The sequence below is a fragment of the Symphalangus syndactylus genome, chromosome 8 (assembly GCF_028878055.3).
Source record: "Symphalangus syndactylus isolate Jambi chromosome 8, NHGRI_mSymSyn1-v2.1_pri, whole genome shotgun sequence".
In the NCBI taxonomy this organism is placed as follows: Eukaryota; Metazoa; Chordata; class Mammalia; order Primates; family Hylobatidae; genus Symphalangus; species Symphalangus syndactylus.
Genome location: NC_072430.2, coordinates 68,355,679 through 68,378,606, shown reverse-complemented (window position 1 = coordinate 68,378,606; position 22,928 = coordinate 68,355,679). Strand labels below are relative to the sequence as shown.

Sequence of the window (22,928 nt, the reverse complement as noted above, 5' to 3'; positions counted from 1 at the left end):
GTCTTATGCCGACCCAGCTGTATCCTGACTACCTAGGGCACATGTTCTCAGGATCTCCTGGGGCTGGGTCACAGGCCATGGTCACTCATATTAGGCTCAGAATAAATCTCCTCAAATATTTTAGAGTTTGACTCTTTTTGTCAACAATGATATAAAGGTAAATTGATCATGCAAAAAATACATATTCTAAAATATTACAAATCTAGATAACAAATTAAACAAGTAGAAATTAAAAATTAACCTATAAACAATATAAGAATGAAAAATTTCTCACTGTGAGGTCTATCATTTATACTTTGTTATCCCCCCATTAAGATTTGTTTATAATTCATTTGGTGGTCTATTGCTGTATGATAATATTCCATAAAATTTTATTAATTAAGACCCACAGTTATCTATAGTTCATGCTGGAAAAAGGAATATGAAAAACTTTGAATGTTTTATATTATTTATTATTTAAGTCTATACCCTGCTGGCAATAAATACTACATAATACACAATTTTCATATGGTATATTTTCCTAAGCAGCCACGTACTTTACAAGCAAAAATCCAACTAGCCATTTGAAATGTGATTTGTGTGTTTGTATGTGTTTCCGTACAAATACAACTGAATGATCAACAATTAGTGATGTAAAACATTCAGTAATTCAAGTAGAGGAAAAATGCATCAGTTAAAGACTGAAGATCTTTAGATAAAAATTAGATAACTAATTACCTAAAAATTCGTTGTTTTATCAAAAATAAAATATGCATAAGCAATTAAGACTCATTGAGTGTAGAGTTATTATAACTACCTGTTTGTTTTAATGTGTGCCCAAATAAAACCTGAACTAGGGCTTGTCTACCATGTGAAAATGAATACCAACCTATGGGAGTCAATTTAAAAGGAGTAAATTGCTATTTGCCAGAATATTTTCCTCAAATATAAATTACAACATCTTCTCAGCCATTGATTCATCAATTACAATATTATTAACTAGGACTCCACTCAATTTCCACTGAATTCTACATCTTACGCACACAGTATATTACCATATCTCAAAAAATTATTTTGTCTAACATGTTCAATATCAATATAATCTTTGTATTAAAAAAACACTTAATATAATTGAAAATAATGTTTATCTTGCCTGTGTCAGAACATTATTCAGAAGAGCCATAATCTCTACTATAGTTTGATTATTTGCTTCCACTTTTTCTTGGAATAAAATTAGACCATGAAAGGCACAGAAATGCAATAAATAAAAAGCTGTTTTAAAGTAGAAAAACCTCTCATATTCCAAATCTAGAAGCTGTGACAAGGGAAATGAAATGAGCTGACACTTAGCAGACGCTTGTCAACATAAGCTCTTCTAATAATCACCTATACAAGTTTTTCCTGCTTTTAATTTCATAACTTCCGTTTGGTATGCTTAATTAGAAATATATTGTATTTTCCAGAAAGATGCCAAAGCTCATTGTCAATTATAAGAAACTTTTACAGAAGATATTTTGTTCCTCTTGTGTATCTAGTTAAATGCAGTCCTCAAATAGCACAGTTACATGCAAATTTGCAAGAAGACCAGCTGTTAATTACCCAGAAAAGAGGGATACAAACACTGAATTGGCACAAAAGTTTTAATCCCAGCTCTGCCACTAATTAGCTGGGTAATCTCTGACAAGTCATGGATGCTGTCCAATACAAATAACCTCAATCTTCCCCCAAAAAAGTGCATTTACCTAGACACAAAATCTCCATGATTTTTCATAGGTATTAAATCATATTTACTCTCTTATTTTGGGTTCAGATCTTTCCCGTTTTGTGATTTATTTGTTTGAGAAGTCTGAGCAACATTATATTATTTTGATGGCTAAACAGGCACATGGAAGTTAAGCTAAAATTCTAAATGTTAAATTCCATATGCTAAAGAGAGATCATTAATCATTATAGGTCACTATTTGACTATCAAAATTATAATATAAATGTGATTAGTAAGAATAATCACTGTTATTTAAAATTAATATTTTTATAGAATAATTTATACTAAGGCAGTGAGCTAGGAGCTAGGAAACTCAGTGAGGGGGAGAAGACTCACAAAAAGATTTGTATACCTGCACTTAAAATTTCAATTTTCTTAACAAAATTTTGACACAATATTAATTGCATGCCTTACAGATTATTCCACAGACATTTTGAGAAGATAAAATATATTTAAATGACATAAACTATTAAGGATTCTTTAATAATAATTGGTGGTATGTTTTAGGACATTATTTCCTCAAAAATCAGGAAGCTGTCCTTAGACTTTAGAAGTCATTGTGGCAATGAAATCTACAGTCTCTCTTTCCTTTTACCACCACATTTTTCAGAACCATTTCACTCAAATGTGTCACCAGTTTACTCTGCAAGTGAATGCAAACTTCCTTCCCTTCAAATGCGAACATCACTCAAACTGTCATTAAGTTTGATCTTTAAGCAATATAAACTGTGGTCCTTGGAATCCCTTGCTAGAATTACAGAGGGAATAGCCGAGGGCAGTATAGAAAGGGAGTATGTGAAGCAGTGTAACACAATACAAAAGTCTCCTAGCCAGTCTCCCTATCTCCAGTTCCATTCTCCAATCTGTAATCTACTATCTGTTTTGGCACCAAAGATGCTAAAACAAAGATGAAATCAGGCCCTGCCTATGCTTCCACTGGATTCCTGCTTCAATAATAATTATAATGATTATAAATAATTCAACTTAAAATTAACGGCCCTACTCAATATCAGTCTGATTTATCCATCAACCCATTTTCTATCACTTCCAAGAAACCATTCTCAGAATCATTAATCCATGTGTTCACGAGATTTCATACTTAGCTGTTTTGCTGTGTTCATAGAATCTTCTTGGGAGTACACATCTCTCCTGCCCAGTCTCTTTGTTTTATTGGCAACTCATCCTTGATCAAACTCCTATATTAATCAATTATCCCTGTCTTCACTATCATATAGAAATGAATTCTTCTTTCTATTCTAGAAATTGTCACAATCTGTCTAACTGTTTTATAGAAATTAGTGGACATGTTTCAGGACACTATGTATACTAGCAAAGAGTATGCCTTGCATGGGGGCATTTTGTCAAGGACAAGATGTCCCATCACAAAGCAGCATCCACTGAGTAAGAGATGCGTTTTTCTAATTCATTTGACTGTGTCATATGTTCAGTAAGCTTCTCTAATTCACCAGGAGAAGGCACTTATATTTCAAATTTATGCAAAGTTTCTGTGTGAGGTAGGCCAGCCCTATGCAAGTTTGCCTTCACTGGTGATATAGTTTGGCTCTGTGTCTCCACCCAAATATCACCTTGAATTGTATTTCCCAAAGTTGGAGGTGGGGTCTGGTAGGAGGTGATTAGATCATGGAGGTGGTTTCTAATGGTTTAGAACCATTCCTCTAGTGCTGTCTCATGATAGAGCTCTCACAAGATCTGGTTGTTTCAAAGTGTGTAGCACCACCCCCTTCCCTCTTTTTCTTTCTCTCTCTCCTGCCAGCCATGTGAAGACATGCATGTTTCTCCTTCTCCTTCTGCCACAATTGTAAGTTTCCTGTGGCCTCCCCAGAAGCAGAAGGCCATACAGCCCGCAGAACCATGAGCCAATTAAATCTCCATTCATTGCACATGACCCAGTCTACGTAGTTCTTTATAGCAGTGTGAGAATGAAGTAATACAGAAAATTGGTACCAGAATTGGGGTATTGCCATAAAGATACCTGAAAATGTGGAAGGGACTTTGGAACTGCGTAAGAGGCAGAGGTTGGAGCCATTTGGAGGGCTCAGAAGGAGACAGGAAGATGAGGGAAAGTTTGGAACTTCATAGAGACTCGTTGAATGGTTGGGACCAAGTGCTGACCACTGCAAGAATGGACTAATACAACTGGAATGTGAGTCCCTTGAGTGCACGGATCATGGCTTTTGCATATGATCACTCTCTCTCTGCCTAGAAAATTGGCTGTATACTGTTGGTGAATTAAACTATGTTGGGAAGAGTGAGCAGAATAATAAAATGAAATTATTGAAATCCAGCTTGAAGGATACAAACTTTTTAAAATGTGATATAGTCATTCTCTCTATTCTACAACTTCCTTGTAGAATGAGAGGGTCCATAAAAATAGTACTGGTTTTAGAAAAAAGAAATTACTGTTTCCTCAGCTGTGCCATGTCGTGTGAGGTGATATTCCCTAGAGCTAAAATGTTGGTACCTCAGGCATGTGGACTCTTTACAGTCTATCTGACAGTATCACTGATAAGGAACCGAGAGAGTAGCCCAAAAATAAATAACTGGCAATTAGGTACAGAATTCTAATTTTCAGATTTTTCTCTCCATGTTTATCTTGAAAAAGTCTGCACTGCTTATTGTAGGATGAGGGTTTTCTGGTTAATAGGAGAAAGGAGGGTGGCTGAAGAGCAAAAAGGCCTTGTGGTATGAAGGGAGCTGAGAATCTTTGTAACTTTGTGAGTATATGCCACATTGACAGAGACTTCAAGGTTGACATAATCTGCCCCCATATTGGCAGCAGGCTTTATGAGGTTAACAAATGCTTCAAAGCAATTATAGGCCAAATGGGATTTCATCTTGCCAATGTTTCCCCAGGAATTCAGGGGTGTCACCTGTAGGGAGGAGTGTAGTTATCCCCATTCCCCAAAAAAAAAAAAAGTTGTGACAAATTGAATAAAATAATCAAAGGACAAATGAAATAGGGCTTGCCATTATAAATCATGAAAAATAAAAAAGAAAGCATCCTCAAATAATACTCAGTTCCTCAAGCTATAAATATATCTCTAATAAAACAAAAGTTAGTCTGCCTAAATATAAAATCACATAAAGATTTTAGCATAATATAATGTTTTTACCTTCACATTCAATAAACAAGCAAAATCAATACTGTTAAATTCTGTATTAATGTTATAAACATTCATTATAATTGAAAAAAGTTGCACATTCTTGGAAAATATTTAAATATATTCATATTAGAGACTGCCAACTTAATCTCTGCGTCACCAGACACAGGAAGACACAAAAGACTGAGAGAGAATGAAATGACTGATAGTGGAAAGAATCAGACGAGTGGCCCTATTGATTTATGCAAATATATGGGAGATGGCCAAAGTGACATTTAATATACTTAAGAACTGGTGCTTAATACCCTTAGGCTAAATTATTATAGACCATAAATCAACAAGAAAGCCTTGCAGGGTCTTCTACCTGGGAGTGGGCATGCTTTCCCTGTTAACCTCCAACTTGACTTGGCAAGGCTGAAACTCACTTTGGTATATGGCACCCTGGTGTGGGCCTGACCAATTCACATAAGTTATTCTGGGACGCTGACCTCCCTTCTGGCTTCTGCAATTCAGCAATGCCTGGACTTTGGTCTCAATTTGTTCTAAGCAAGGTTTGTAGACAGAGAACAAAAAAGGCCAGAAGATAAATCTACCAGGTGGAAGGGAGGTTCTGGGTCAAGTCAATAAAAAACACTGAAGGTTTGTTGGGAGGGGGCTGGCTATACCACAGCAAAAGGCTGCAGCTGGAACCCACTGTTAACTCAGCCCCCAGGTCAGGCATCCACTTTTATACCCTTGCCTCCCTTACACAGGTCAGTTCAGCAATGCCAAGTGGTTTACTGCATAAAAACCCAGGATCACACAGAGTGGGTGTTCACATGCTAGACACTACAGTGAAGACAGAACCCGAAGGTTTCATCAATAGATGATTGTGTGTTTTGCAATATCTGTGTGCTTTGTAAAGGGGTCTGTCAACCCCTCCTCCTAAAAGGTACAATTCATCAGGGACTGGACACTGATTCTGCTTGAAATTCCTCCAGCTAATTTGCTCCATTCCACGTTGGAGCAAAAAATTTTTGGCTCTGTAGCATTTGATAGCATGAATTTTCAGGGCTTTCATGGGTTTCTCCCTTAGTTAAGAATTTCTATGATCACTAATGTAAGATTTGTAAAACTATTCTGTTTTCAAATAGTTGTTCCTTAAATCTTTTCAACTTTATTTGAAAATTCAAACAGAACAGCCAAAATGAATGAAATAGTCTTTGTTTGATAACAGTGTTGGTAGCAATGTTTCAATTTTATACATGGAAAACTATCAAGTAGAGGTCTAATTTCAGTTTTCGATAGGTGTTTTTTGTTGTTGTTGTTGTTGTTGTTTGAGACAGTGCCTCACTCTGTTGCCCAGGCTACAGTGCAGTGGCATGATCTCAGCTCACTGCAGCCTCCACTTTCCAGGCTCAAGCAATTCTCCTGCCTCAGCCTCCTGAGTAGCTGGGACTACAGGTGTGTGCCACCATGCCCAGCTGATTTTTGTATTGATAGTAGAGAAGGGGTTTCACCATGTGGCCAGGGTGGTCTCGAACTCCTGACCTCAGGTAATCTGCCCACTTTGGCTTCCCAAAGTGCTGGAATTACAGGCTTGGGCCACTGCACTCGGCCAACAGATGGTTCTTAATGGTAAAGCAGTTATGGCCCGTTTAAAAAGAACAGTAGCGGTGTTTGGTTTTTTGTCTTTGTGATAGTTTGCTGAGAATGATGGTTTCCAGCTTCACCCATGTCCCTACAAAGGACATGAACTCATCATTCTTTATGGCTGCATAGTATTCCATGGTGTATATGTGCCACATTTTTGTTCTCACTCATAGGTGGGAACTGAACAATGAGAACACATGGACACAGGAAGGGGAACATCACACACCGGGGACTGTTGTGGGGTGGGGGGAGGGAGGAGGGATAGCATTAGGGGATATACCTAATGCTAAATGATGAGTTAATGGGTGCAGCACACCAACATGGCACATGTATACATATGTAACAAACCTGCACGTTGTGCACATGTATCCGAAAACTTAAAGTATAATAATAATAAAAAAATAAAAAATTAAGAAAAGAAATCTTAAAATACACACACACACACACACAAAGAACAGTAGCCAACTAGGTGAGCTTGCATGTTTGGTTAACTATTATATTTTTTAATATAATAAACAATGTGTAAAACAATAGATCTTCTTCATGTAAGAAACATTAGTTCAATGCAATACCTTGTATTGAGGGCATTGTTTCACAATTGATAGCAGTATAATTTCAAGATTATTGTTTTATTTTAATGTTTTCTCTGACAAGGACAAAACATACGTAAGCAAGATTTAGTTTTTAGTAAATTGAGAGAACATGTCAATTATAATTTGATTAATTATATTAAATTTTTGTAAGCTAATATTAATATTCCAATAGACTAAGTCAAAGAATAAAATCAAACTTGTTACTATGCTACTGAGAATTAACTCTAGTATTTTGTTGGGTTATATTACAAATTAATATACAAAAGTGATTGTGAAGTATTTGATCAAACTACTGGTCACAATATAGTTATTACATTTCACAAATTTTATATATGCAGGAATTTACTTAAATCCTGAACTCCTTTAAAATAATTTAACAAACAAGTTTCAGCATTACTATAAAAACGTATTTTTTTCCTTCTAAGTGGTAATTTTAAGTGTAAAATTAAACTATATTTTATATTTCTGATAGGCTATATTATTTTTCACATGTAAATAATGCCATAGACGCCAGGTAAGTACAATACCTCTTTCCAATTACCATTTTTCACTGAATATATATTCAATTTAGTGTACACATAACTGATGATAAATTTGGGACTACATCTTGGGGGTTATAAATTTCTTTCTAAGGTTAACACATGGCAGTGTCTCTCTGGAAGCAGGTAATGCCATAAATCTTCCCTCAGTGATGGCTCTAACTCTCTCTCTCTTTCTCTCTCACATCTGTCCCTCTCCCCCTCTCTAACTCTCTCTGTCTCTCTCCCTTGCTAGTTTTGAAAATGTAGGTGGCATGGATCCCAGAACCATAAGGAAATGAATTTTGCCAACAACTTGAGGGACTTTGGAAGCAGATCCTTCCTCAGTTGAACCTCTGAAGAGAATCCAGCTCTGGTCATTCCCTTGAATGGAGACTTGATAGACTGTCCTCGGAATATCTATCTAGGTCATACCTGAACCTGTGACATACAGTAACTGTGAGATAATAAGTATGTCTTGTTTTAAGCCACCTGGTGTGTGATAATTTGTTACGAAGCTATGGATAACTAATACAAATAGAGCCACAAAAGGTCACGCTGCTCCCATGGGACTGCTTTATGCAGCTATTATAAAATTTACCCACAACTAGTGTAACTGTGGATATTCTTGAGGATAAGCTCTTTGCTTAGTAACTTGAGAGCTGAAATCATCCACAATTCTAGAGTCTCCAGTTGCCTTCAAGTCACCTGCTGTTGGTTACTCCATTAAAGTGGCAGCTCGTGATAAACACACAGATCACAATTCTGTTCTCACCTTTTTGTTGCTCAAGATGATGACACAGTAGCGCACGTGCATGTTAAAGGGAAGAAAGCGGAGCTCTAGGCTTGAAGTTCCTTTCACTCCCAGGTGAACAGTATGCATGGAGCAGAAGAACTCTCTGAGAAAAGTGGACTTAATTGCTAGCAAAACATAAACAGAGATTGTTGACATATAATTTTGTAAGTGCTGTTCATTTAGTGATTAAAGTTTTGGTATCAAAAAATGTTCATAACATTAGCATGTAAGATTACAAGATGATATATACATTTGTTAATGAAAATATAGTGACCCTAGATCAACCTTGTTATGAAACAATGCTTAATTATGACCCTCTATAAAGATTCCTTAATACATAACTTCATTATGAAGAATTTCACTACTGTGTAAAATCAGCCAGGATATATGAAACAAAGTTTGTCTGGACATGTTTTAAAACTGCTAGATAGATAAATGGAGCTCCATGGCACAATAGGTTAGTGTGCCATACTTAGATAAATAAACATATAGATAATACATCCTTTGTTTCCAGTTTAAGTTATCCATTGTACCCTGTGAAACATTGCATAGTCCACACAAATTTGAAGATTCTTGGATGAAAACAAGCAATGGGGAAAGGATTCCCTATTCAATAAATGGTGCTGGGAAAACTGGCTAGCCATATGTAGAAAGCTGAAACTGGATCCCTTCCTTACACCTTACACAAAAATTAATTCAATATGGATTAAAGACGTGTTAGACCTAAAACCATAAAAACCATAGAAGAAAACCTAGGCAATACCATTCAGGACATAGGCATGGGCAAGGACTTCATGTCTAAAACACCAAAAGCAATGGCAACAAAAGCCAAAATAGACAAATGGGATCTAATTAAACTAAAGAGTTCTGCACAGCAAAAGAAACTACCAGCAGAGTGAACAGGCAACCTACAGAATGGGAGAAAATTTTGCAACCTACTCATCTGACAAAGGGCTAATATCCAGAATCTACAATGAACTCAAACAAATTTACAAGAAAAAAACAAACAACCCCATCAAAAAGTGGGCAAAGGACATGAACAGACACTTCTCAAAAGAAGACATTTATGCAGTCAAAAAACACACGAAAAAATGCTCATCATCACTGGCCATCAGAGAAATGCAAATCAAAACCACAATGAGATACCATCTCACACCAGTTAGAATGGCCATCATTAAAAAGTCAGGAAACAACAGGTGCTGGAGAGGATGTGGAGAAATAGGAACACTTTTAAACTGTTGCTGGGACTGTAAACTAGCTCAACCATTGTGGAAGTCAGTGTGGTGATTCCTCAGGGATCTAGAACTAGAAATACCATTTGACCCAGCCATCCCATTACTGGGTATATACCCAAAGGATTATAAATCACGCTGCTATAAAGACACATGCACACATATGTTTATAGCGGCACTATTCACAATAGCAAAGACCTGGAACCAACCCAAATGTCCAACAACGATAGACTGGATTAAGAAAATGTGGCACATATATGCCATGAAATACTATGCAGCCATAAAAAAGGATGAGTTCATGTCCTTTGTAGGGACATGGATGAAGCTGGAAACCATCATTCTCAGCAAACTATTGCAAGGACAAAAAACCAAACACCGCATGTTCTCACTCATAGGTGGGAAGTGAACAATGAGAACACATGGACACAGGAAGGGGAGCAGCACACACCAGGGACTGTTGTGGGATGGGGGGACGGGGGAGGGATAGCATTAGGAGATATACCTAACGCTAAATGACGAGTTAATGGGTGCAGCATACCAGCACGGCACATGTATACATATGTAACCAACCTGCACGTCATGCACATGTACCTTAAAACTTAAAGTATAATAATAATAAAATTTAAAAAAATAAATAAACAAAAAATAAATAAATAAACATGTCCACACATTACTTGATATTGCCTTAAATATAATGATGTAGTGGGCCAGCCTTAGTGACTTGATCCTCACAAATCGTATGCTAGAATGCAGCAAAAGTGAAGCAGTGTGATTTTTGACACTAGATCAAATAATGTAACTCGATTCTGCCAATTCTTTCTTTTTTGGCTCACCTCACTTTAGAACTTAACGAGATCCCATAAAGAAGCCTGGGCCACATGGAGAAGCCATGAGTAAGTGTTCAGGCCAAGAGCCCCAGCAGAGGTCCCAAACAAAAGGCAGCATTAACAGCCAGACATGTGAGTGAAGAAGACTTTGAAAGGACTCAAGCCCCAGCCTCCATTTCACAGCGAGCTAGAGTCACACAGCTAAGCCCAGTCACCCCAGATGTATGAGAGATAACCATTATTATTAATTTTTGCTGTTTTATGCCAGTATATTTGGGGTGGTTTGTTCTACAGCTCTGGATAACCAGAACATTCCTATGTCCATTTGTTCTACCGATCATTATATCCATCTTTTCTAGATGTATAGTTATTTCATAAAGTAATTTTATGAAATAAAATGCTCCCCTTACAACTCTAAACTTGGTGTTACCTGTCCCCAAAATAAGTTTAAACAATTTGGAATAAGCCAGAAGAGACATACAGGCCATATATCTAAACACATTCTTTGTACATTAGAGGGAAGTAGACTGGCAGTGAAAGGAGAGATGTGTGCAGAGTTGTCCAAAGGGTTATCGAGGGAAAAGACTCAGGACCTATGCTTCAGCCTCAAATCAGCCAGCAATCCCCAGGGCTTACCACTCTGTCTATCCTTGTAACCATCCCTGTTGAATATTTCATTTCATATTATGATTTGTACATAAAAATCAGACATGAAAACAAATAAAAACTTTTATTTAGGTACTCACAGGTATGTAAGACATTTGAGGAATCGCAACAGCCCTGATCAGCGTCACTCCCACTGCTACTCATATCATCACTGACACAAGAAAATAGGAAAACAACATCAACAACACAAACAAAACTCAAAAACAATTCTTCATATTCATTAAATCATATAGAGCCTTGAAAGTTATGGCTAAGTACAAATGATATGAAAAGACCATAGATATATTTCAAATATTATTTGATGTTCACATTGTTTTAGAAATTAAAAAACATAAAAATACAAAAAGAAAACTAACAAACATCCATATTTCCACCACTCTTTTCAAAAAATTGATAAAATAATTATTTTTCACTTTAAAATACAGTACTGTAGAGAAGTGCAAATTTGATAATAATAGAAACCCTAATCCAAAGACTCAAAATGTGGATGATCTCAATTTAGGACTAAATAGGTACTTTTTCCAAAAGTGGTTCTAGAAATTGATTTCTTGATAAAATTTCCTTCTCTAAGTTTACTTTTTCCACATTTGCTTGTTTCTTAGAAAGATATAAGAAGACTTTGGAATTTGATTAATTTCTGATTGCATTTCTAAAAACAAACTAGCAGATCACAGCCTGAAGCAACTGCCTCCCTTGAAAGGTTCCAGGTCTTCCAGAACCCATCAACTTCACCCATATCACTCTTCTTGTAGTATTCATGATTATTTTGCTCAGTAAGCTGTCAATTACTATTTTGGTTTAGAGATATTGATTACCTGATTTTTTTCTGAGAACACAAAACCCCATATTTTCTCACTTTGACATCTGCTTTTCCCTGAATTTGATGCTGTAAAATATTTTGACTCTTTATATGTAAAGTTATTCTAAAGTTATCCATTCCTTTTCACCATTTGATTTTGATGAGTAACACTGTACTGTCTTTTCTTTACACCACATTTGTAATGGGGTTACTTACCACTTCTTACAGTTATTCTGTGGCTTAATTATACTCACAGGTATGCTGGTTAGCACTGTAAATTATATCTTTTTTTAAAAAAGGTAATACCTTTTTAAAATAAAAACATTTATTATTTTACGTAATTCGCAGGTTTGATAAACATTTTAACACTGCTATAGACACAATAAATGGATATCTTAGCATTTATAAGGGAGACCATACAGAATAGAAAGAATAACAAAGACTGCTTATTATTTCTCCGTATTTGGCTCCATTGCTATTTCTTTGATATTGGAGCTCTGGGTAGAAAGCCTGATTAAAATATACAGATAATTTCCAAACATCATTTTGTTCAATCCTTGTAATCTCTAGTTCAGTCATTTTTATTATAGTGAGTAGAAAAGCAGACTAATTTGGGCTTCATATCTTTTTCCTTGTCTTTACCTATTTTGTTGGAAACAAGTATGGAAAGTACTTTTTGAAGAAATCACAGTTGCCTCATCCCCAAAAAGAGACTTTCAAACCCAGAACAATTGATTGACTGTTTAAGCTAAAGATAGATAGAACACATTGCAGACCTAGATATTTGTTTTGACTTGCTTATGAATCCAATGGCTATCATGATTACAAAAGACATCAGAAAATAATTTGATGAAATAATTTGACTGGAAAAATTCTATTTTACCTGATGAATGTTTCTGAGTCTAGAAAGCCAGTGACAAATCTAACATTTTTACAAAACTTCAGGGTCCCAAAGACAGAATGGAAAAGAACTTTATTTACCTTTTTGTTAATCCTTGCACCTTAGTCCACACTACCCCTTTCTAAATGCTCATAAACTATTGTTGAATTAAAAGAAGAGTAAGTCTTTAATCTTAGGGAAAAAATAGAATCAAAAGAGGCTAAAATTATTTTAAAAATACTGTAGAACAACCAATGAAATATTTCCTGCTAACCCAGTAGTGGCCCAGAGTCAAGGAGTGGAAACTACTTTTGAGGTGTGAAGGGGTAATATTTCTTTTTCCTATGCAGTAGTGGTATGTATCTCTTTTCAAGCTAAAATGATAAAAATGGCATTGGATTGATTCACTTAAGGGTATGACTAAATCAACCCAAAAAGTGATTTCCTACTCAAACCTCTACCAAAAGGGTTAGGAAGATGTTTATCATAAGCCTTCATGAAGTTAATTCAGGACAGACATTCAAGGCTGTATCTCAACCAAATAGCAAAATGTCTGGTTCAAGTCTAGTTTTGATGTATCATGCCCTTTAAATGCCACATGCATCATGAAAACTAGAGAGATTAAGTTTTAGATTCATTCTATCTTGATATATATATAGGTGTTTCTCAATAAAAGTCCCAGTGGATATCTAGAGGCTAGTAAAAATGAAATATTTGCTGTTTTTTGCACCACCTTGACCCCTGAGCAGTTGAGAAGTGTCTAAAGCAAAGAGTCCTAAGATAGAAGGGCAGAGTTGATTTACAAATTTGAATGGGGACAAAATTTCAGCTTGACTTCCACTAACTTAACAACAATTTAAATCAAACCACAGTAGTATTAAGCATACCTATGATTTGGTCACCAAATAATCACAGATATATTTATATCACATCTCAGTTCATATCTTAAGATATTATTTATGTTCATCACTGCTTTTAAAGTTTAGTAGGCATTAACTTCACCATTATGTCTGTTAATAAAGAAGTATATATTTTATTATATTACACTCTTAAAATATTTTGATAATCTATCATAATATTCATTTCCTTTGTGCCATGGACTGCATGGTGCCCTTCACACCCAAATTTATATGTTAAAGTCCTAAGCATCAATGTGACTATATTTGGAAGTGAGAAATGTTAAGGGGGTAATTAAGCTTTACTGAGATCACAAGGGCCTTGACCCAATAGAATTAGTGTTCTTATAAGTAGAGATAAATGAGAACTCTCTCTCTTTGCCCATTCTCACATGTAGAAGAGGTCATGTGAGCACATAATAAGATGGCAGCCATCTACAAGCCACCAGAAGAGGACACAGAATAAACTCTATCTTGCAGCACCTGGATAATGGACTTCCCAGCCTCCAAAACCATGAGAAATAAATTTGCGTTATTTAAACCATCCAGTCCATAGTATTTTGTTATGGCAGCCCACGCAGACTAAGATAGTCTTAATCCTTACATCTTATCTTATGTGTTTAGAAAACACTACTCTTCAAAGTGCAATTGCCTTCATGAGAACCAAAGAGCCTGATAACATTTTCAAAAGTTAAGAAATCCTAATCTAGAAGAATAGGATCATGGAAGATAACTACCATACTTGGCCTTCAATTCACTCTGCTTTCTTTAGAGACTAGCTACTATAGACTGAAGGTGCTTGCCCTGCCCTGACCCCCTCAATTCATTTGTTGAAATCTAATCCCCAGTTTCATGGTATTAAGGGGTGGGGTCTTTGAGAGGTGAAGACCTGTCAAAGGTCAGAAAAGTGGAGTCTTCATAGATGAGATAAGTGCCCTTATAAAAAAGACTCCAGAAAGCTCCCTCACCCCTTCTGCCAGGTGAGCATGCAGCAAGAAGACTGTCATCTATGAACCAGGAATGTGGCCCTTACCAGACACCGAATCTGCCAGTGCCTTTATCTTGGACTCCCCAGCCTCCCAGCCTCCAGAACTGTGTGAAATAAATATTTGTTGTTTAAGCCCCTCAATCTGTAGTATTTTGTTATAGCACCCTAACAGACTAAGACACTTGCTTAATTCTAATTGTTCCTAATTATTCAGTATAGTAAAAATAAATATTTTAAAATCATGAGTCTGCAGAATCCAGCTTTTTTTTTTTTTTTTTTTTGAGATGGAGTTTTGCTCTTGCTGCCCAGGCTGGAGTGCAATAGCATGATCGTGGCTCACTGCAACCTCCGCCTCCCAGGTTCAAGCGATTCTCCTGCCTCAGCCTCCCGAGTAGCTGGGATTACAGGCATGAGCCACCACGCACAGCTAATTTTGTATTTTTAGTAGAGAGAGGGCTTCACCATGTTGGTCACGCTGGTCTCGAACTCCCGACCTCAGGTGATCCGCCCGCCCCAGCCTCCCAAAGTGCTGGGATTACAGGTGAGCCACTGCAACCAGTCTTTTTTTCTTTTTTTTTTAAACAAAAATCAAGACCCAGAAAATTATCTCTATCAGGGCCTTCTTTCATTTTTGGTTGCAATTCTGAGCCAAGCTCTTCTGAGACATAGAGATTAATGATGAAGCCCCTAAGCTCATGGAGCATACAGTCTACAATAAAACATAGGTTTGTGAGAAATACTTTCAAAGCAGAATGATAAACACTTTATTACCTTTTCAACACTAATTCCTATGCTCCTATATTGGCCCTGCAGTTTACATGTCTTTTATTTCCCCTTGCATGCTACTACCCTTTGCTTCTGGAGTTCCCTCCACCCATGTTCCTATGCTCATAGGAAAGTTATCCTCCTTCTCTAGATTCTGGCCATCAAGATCTTACTCATATTTCAGGTCACAATTTGTTTATAATAAGAGATAATACCAAAATACTTCTTTTAAAATGTCTTCTCTTCCATGAAATTCTCCATAATATCTAGATAGTAATATTCGTAAGCAATGAGATCATAGAGTATTTTTGTCATCTAATACTTTCATCTAATACTAACAAATACTTTCTTCACTGTAAAACTTCCTCCACTGGTAGGGATTTTTGTTTTCTGCTTGGTGATTGGTTCCTCGAGGGCCAGATATGTGACTTATTTATCTTTATGTTTTTCCAGTGCCTGAGTTGCCACTTAATGAGAATATGTTGAACGATTAAATAACTCAATATTGCTGGGGGAAAAAAAGCAGGTCTTATAACCATTAGAAATAATTGCCAAAGTACTCATTTCTGAGCACAGCTGTTGCACTCATTAATTTCAAGGTTTGGCTAAAATCAGTTGCCTACACTGATACGTTCCGGATAATTCCTTTGGGTTTCATTAGAATAAGAACTTACTAAATGCTCTCACTATCTATGCTCATGGATCATGTCCCCACAAAGTAAAATGTGTGATAAATATAAAGTTTTATGATTCATGTGGTTCCAAACAGGTTATTTTATAATATATGTATCTGATTGCTTACAAAGAGCAGCTCATGGAGGCTTTTTAAATAGAAAAGTCTATCATTATTTTAAAGCCAGTTTAACAATGCTTACTATTTCATACTTTACTACTCACCTAAGAAGAGAAAATGTATTATTTGGAGAGATATTAGCTGATGTGAATCTGAGGAGGAGTATCAGTTAATAGTATAGGCTAGGTCATGCTGCAATAACATACAACCTCATGTATCAATGGATTAGCACAATAGTTTATTCCTTGCTAATGCTACATGTTTATCAAGGTGGAGGGTACACTCAGGGATCCTTGGTGAAGGAGGCTCCTTTCTTCTTTATTTTTATTTTTTGAAATAGGGTCTCACTCTGTCACCTAGGCTGGAGTGCAGTGGCGCAATCTCATCTCACTGCAACCCCTGTCACCCAGGCATAAATGATTCTCATGCCTCAGCCTACCAAGTAGCTGAGATGACCACCAGTAGTGGCATCCGCCACTATGTCCAGCTAATTTTTGTATTTTCTGTAGAGACAGGGTTTCACCATGTTGCCCAGGCTGGTCTTGAACTCCTGAGCTCAAGTTATCTGTCAACCTCAGCCTCCCAAAGTGCTGGGATTACAGGCGTGAGCCACCATGCCTGACCAGGAGGTTCCTTTCTATATGTGTTTCAATGATAGTTGTGGCAGGAGAAGGGAACATGAAAAATTTCTCACTGGTTCTTAAAGCTACCATTTGGAAATAACATACAGCACTTCTCCTCACATACCATTGGCCAAATAGGCTATATGTTGACACATAAATTCCACATTGGTGGAGAAGTGCAATATTACCATGAGCCTAAGTAGAGGAAAACAGGAACATTTCAGAAAACCTCTTTAAAAAATCCAGTTCATTTATGGAGTTTTTTTTAAACATTTTCTTGTTTTACTTGCTACCATGCTGATTAAACATAGAGATTATACTAAGATTTTATTGAGACAATATAATGATTATTATATGGTGGATTGCATAAGAAAATTAATCATAGAGGCACTATTATCGACTTTCATTCTGGCCATGATTTAAAATTCATGTTATTAAATTTCAGTTTGTATATAGAAATCTCTTCAAGACAAACAATAAAAGGCTTTTAAAAGTAATGTGTAACATTACTAAGTATTATTTTATTAAGACATATTTAAAGATAGAAATGCCTCATTATGCCAAAGAAGCCAGATTGATGAAATATTAGATCATTTTGTGCTACTTGCGGATAAAAGTCTTTGTGTCCCTTCATGGTGGAGACTTGGTTAACTACCCCAATAATCATTTTCCTTTTCTCCTCACTGACACAACCCTAATTTTATTTAGATGTGTATGGAGAAAGGAGGTTTCCCAGTCTTTCTTCCAGCTAGGTTTGGTCATTTAATTAAAATCTGGCCAATGGGCTACAAACAGAAGTGCTGTGTGGTATTTCTGGCAAACTTCCCTAATAGAAAAAGGGCACACTCTTATCCTTGTGCATCTTCCTTTCCATTGCCTAAGAAGTGGATTTTGATTGTTGGAGCTCTGGATAGTTTAATCAATCCCTCAGAAACTGAATACAGATTTTCGTGCTACATGATCTAGAGTCTGGAGGTGTTATACAGGAAGCAGGCAGAATTCCAGATGAAGGAACCATAGTAACTTCTTCTCTTTAGAACTGTCAGAAAAACAACCTTTTGCATGTGAACTTAAGACTACTTTATCTCAATTCAACATACGGATTTGGGCCTCAGCCATAATCTCATGCTAGTCCCTAAATGATAAACCAAGAGCTTGCATTAAGTGACAAGCCCTCTTTCTTGAGAAACTTCATGGCTTTTGCCTTTATAACAATTGCCCTTGCCTTTGATTTAGGAGACAGTCTTCACAGGGGTACACATCAGTAAATCCCCAGTATTTTAAATGTATGGCTCTGAGTTATTCTTGGAGAGTTAATCTGCGTGAGCCTGACTGCTCTATTTGGGATCAATGTTCTCTCTGACTCAACACTCAATGTCTCAGCATATTTAAGTTTTTCTTGGCTGTTGTTTTGTTTTGTTTTTCATCACAGAAAGGCTTGAGAGAAGAACTAAGGAAGTATAGCATTATAAATAAAATGTATGACACTAATTAGAAAGAATGATCAATAATGCTTGGGACCATGACAGACACACTTCTTAAGCTATATTTCATGCTGAATTGGTAATTATTTGGGATGAGTACTTCCAAGGTTTCCTTTCCTGGAAAAATTAAATTATAAATGCTTTTATGATTGTTTGCTCTATTTTCTTTTTGATTTGGGGAGCATACCACAAAATGATAACCTTACTTGTAGCTTTAGATTCTATGGCTTCAATAATCCCAGAACTCTGGATCTAATCAAACCCATTCCAGAGTATTATATAAAGAAAAACATGATAAATTTGAGATGCAGAAATCATATTTTGTATTCTAAATCCTGAAATTGTACTCAATTTTTCTGTTCATTACACTGATTCAATTTTGAGTTATTTATACTCACAGATACCTACAGTGTTACTTCAAGATCTGACTCTAATTTACCATATACTATAAATTTTACACAATTAACGTGAAGAAGTTATTTGAAGTCCATTCAGGCAAAATCTACAATCACAAAGCAGCCACTTAATCAAGAAGAATCAAGGGGCTAAAAAGATAAAAATCTAGGAGAACTGTTTACAGAAGAGTTTTTAGCAATACTTCAGTAAAACTTAAATTTCACATCTACAAAGAAATTAACATAAAATACCTACAATCCTCTTATTCTTTTGGTATCTTTAATGCTACCTTATAGGTCAATACATCAATTCATATTTTATTGTTCACTAAAGTATAATGTGAAAGCAAGACTTCAAAAGCCCTAGGTAAGCATGACATTGGCATTCAATAAAGTAAATGCAGTGAGACAAAAATGGTTTCTTCTTTAATAACTTTTCTCACAGAATAACCATTGAAGGAATCAAACATCTCACAATAGATGCAACTCATACAATCTCCCAAAAGTGTTAAGTTAAATACAAGTCACTTTTGGAAAAAAAAAAAAACTATACTCATTTTAATCTTAGCAAGATCTGTATAAGCACTTTAATGGTTTCTAATGACACTGGGAATTCCTGTCATCTAAATTGTCAAATTCTTGCCCCTTGATACGTTTTTGGATCTAAAAGGATGATATTGATGCTGTCAAGCACTATACAAAGACAAACAAGGGTGTGAAATAAACTAAAAACGTAGTAGTAATGGTCAACATAGGGATGCATTTCATTAATAGACATCTACATTATTTTCTCTCTACTTAACTTTCTTTAACCTTGATAACATTGTTTTTAATTGTACTTAACTTTATATAGTGATTCTATAGTGTAAAATAGAGGAGCAACATAAAGCAATCAATTTTTTAAAAATCCTGTTTCTTTATTCAGCAAATTTCTTTATAAACTAAATATAGCCCTCATAAAGTAGGCAGAATAAATTTAAATACTGTCAATCCTCATTATCCACGAATTCCATATTTGCAAATCCACCTACTTCCTAAAATGTATTTGCAACCCCAAAATCAATACTCATGGTGCTTGCATGGTGTTAAAAGACGTGCACAGAGTGGTGAAAAGTTCTCATCACCGGTTGCACCAATTCGCAGCTGAGGTCAAACAAGGTACAAGGGGCCTTCTTATTTCAATCCTTATAAAAGTATAGAGATGACAAGAGGTAGAGACAATAGTGGGCAGTGCAGAGTAATGCAAGACACTCAGGCCTAGTGGACAGGGTTTGAATACCTTCTCTGATGCCTTTTATTGGGGCAGTCTCAGGAAAGTCATCTGATACTTCTGAACTTTGTTTTCATTTTGTAAAAAAAAAAGAAAATAGAGTCTTCCATGATTGGTTAGTTTTAGAGTTTACTATTGTAATCTGTATGATTATATGTGTTTCTTCTTGGAATAATGGTTCAGTATTCACAAACATAATATGTGTAGCAATTTTATAGAACATCACTACCACAAATAATGAAAATCTACTATATTTAATCAAGTTCAGATTTATTCAATTTTTATGCACATGAATCTAGTAATATATATATTTGGATATGAGTGTGAATTAGGTAAATTAAACATTTTGAATAAATGAAAACTATTGTGTAATTATATAACTAGTTTCCTTGACTACTTATTTCTCAAAACTTTTTCTCAGATACTTATGAGTACAAAATATAGACACTTACTCATGTTTCCGGTATTGCCTGGATTCAGTTAACTTTGTTGGCGAAGAGACAAATGTTGAGGATTCCACCAAAATGACACTGGAATAAATGAAGAAATAATTATTTTTAATTGATTGCAACAAAATTCAGATAACCACAAAACATTCTTCTTTTATTTTTTCCTATCATTCACAAAATATCCTTAGAATCAGAATAAACTACAGTTTAAAGAAATCCATGTGCTTTCATTCTGCAACTCAAAAGATACATGTTAGAAAGAAGGGAAAGATTGAGAATGGAAATATGTGAAACATAATATCTTTTTATATGGAATGGCAGCACTGAATTCTCGTAGCAAGGACATTTAGAAGATAAGTGACTGGTCAAATTATATTCCAGAAACAAAGAGGAAATACCACACCGGTCTTACACATCACCAGAGCTGTACACGTTTCATAATTTCTAAACCTGTTTCCATAAAAGAAAAATGTTTCTTTCAGGAGTGGACATGAGATGTGGGTAGCTAGTCAATCAGTATGTTAATAATTATGCCATCTTCTGAAATCACACAGCAATGGAAAGTCTTCCTATATGACAATGCTCATATATTCAAGAAATAGTTATAGAGACGCATTTGTTTCTTACTTGTAGGACATGAGGTTCTGGAAACACAAACATTTTTGCCTCAGGCTGCTCACATCATAGGGTAGGAATAGTATACAAATGATGCCCTAGCAGTACATTAAAGATGTCATGAAAATTCATGTCACGAATGGCTAATTCTACCTTCAGAAGTGAACAGATTGTGTCAAATATTGTTAAGAATAAAATATCCAAACGATTATCAAAAGAAACCCCTTTTCTTATGTAACAGTTATTGAGATCCCCAAATCCTAGCTTTTTGAGAAAAACTAGGCTAGTAATTAATCAAAAGTTTTAGTTTTGACAACACACACACACACACACACCTCTGCATGTATATATAAACTAAAACGCAACATTTTCCTACATCCTAAAATTTATTTTTCTTATTCTATTTTTTTCTTTAGTCAATTTTTTAATTTTTATTTTATTATTTTTACAACTTTCAACTTTTATTTCAGATTCAGAGAGTTCATGTGCAGGGTTGGTACATGGGTATATTGCATGATGCTGAGGTTTGGGGTATAATTGATCTCATTACCCAGATAGTGAGCATAGTACCTAATAGGTAGTATTGCAGTCCTTGCCCCTCCATCCCTCTGCCCTCTAGTAGTTGCCAGTGTCTATTGTTCCCATCTTTATGTACATGTGTACCCAATGTTTGGCTCCCACTTATAAATAAGGACATGTGGTAATTGGTTTTTAGTTTCTGTATCAATTCTCTTAGGATGATGGCCTCCAGCTGCTTTCATGTTGTTGCAAAGAACATGAGCTCCTTCATTTTTATGGCTGCAGAGTATTCCATGGTGCATATGTACCACGTTTTCTTTATCCAATCCACCATTGATGGGCACCTAGGTTGATTCCATGTCTTTCTTACTATGAATAGTGCTGCAATGAACTTAACGAGTGCATGTGTATTTCTGGTAGAATGATTTGTTTATCTTTGGGTATATACCCACTATTGAGATTGCTGGATCAAATGGTAACTCTGTTTTAAGTTCTTTGAGAAATCTTCAAACTGCTTTCCACAGTGGTTGAACTAATGCCAACATCAGATTCTGTCCTATTGTTTTAAATTGATATTTCTGATGCTTTCATATAAGAATTGTAAAGAATTATGTGAATATTAAATACTAAAGATTTTTAAACAGACAAAATTAAATATAGTAAAATGTAAATTGTGAACTTTGTGAAACATCTGTCAGACTACCAGATTCACCTATATTAAGTCACAATTAAGCAAATACATAAAGAATAATTCCTCTCCAGAGAGTAATTTAAATTTAAAGTCAGCTACTAAATTCTAAATTATCATCTAAATTTCATAAAATTATGAGGCAGAATATTCCAACATTTATTTATATTTCTATAAATCCAAGGTAACTAATTGGAGAAATTTATTTTGGTGATAATCTGTTCTAGCTAAAAAGTAGTCACAAGGATCATATAATTTGACACACAAATAAAATGACTAGCCCAACATAATAAATATCATATCTTTATCCACTGTACATATACCATTTTGAGACAAAATAGCAATCTACATGTGTGTGAATCGTCCCCGCTTAAATACAAAGAACATGTTTTCTTAAAATATATAGAAATATTGGCTGGGCGTGGTGGCTCATGCTTATAATCCCAGCACTTTGGGAGGCCGAGGCGGGTGGATCACGAGGTCAGGAGATCGAGACCACGGTGAAACCCCGTCTCTACTAAAAATAGAAAAAAAATTAGCCGGGCGTGGTGGCGGGCGCCTGTAGTCCCAGCTACTCGGAGAGGCTGGGGCAGGAGAATGGCGTGAACCCAGGAGGCAGAGCTTGCAGTGAGCCGAG

At 35.8% G+C, this 22,928-nt stretch overlaps 1 protein-coding gene across 1 annotated transcript in view; it reads right to left on the bottom strand.

The window, feature by feature from the left end:
* LOC129487942 (cilia- and flagella-associated protein 47) overlaps positions 1 to 22,928 on the bottom strand; it is a 477,840-nt gene that overhangs the window by 192,526 nt on the left and 262,386 nt on the right. Inside the window, exons 40-42 of the mRNA XM_055289494.2 lie at positions 20,473 to 20,550; positions 11,208 to 11,278; positions 8,382 to 8,527 (exon numbers count right to left, since the gene is read on the bottom strand). Of these exons, the coding sequence (XP_055145469.1) occupies positions 8,382 to 8,527; positions 11,208 to 11,278; positions 20,473 to 20,550 (295 nt within the window). The remainder of the gene's footprint in view (positions 1 to 8,381; positions 8,528 to 11,207; positions 11,279 to 20,472; positions 20,551 to 22,928) is intronic.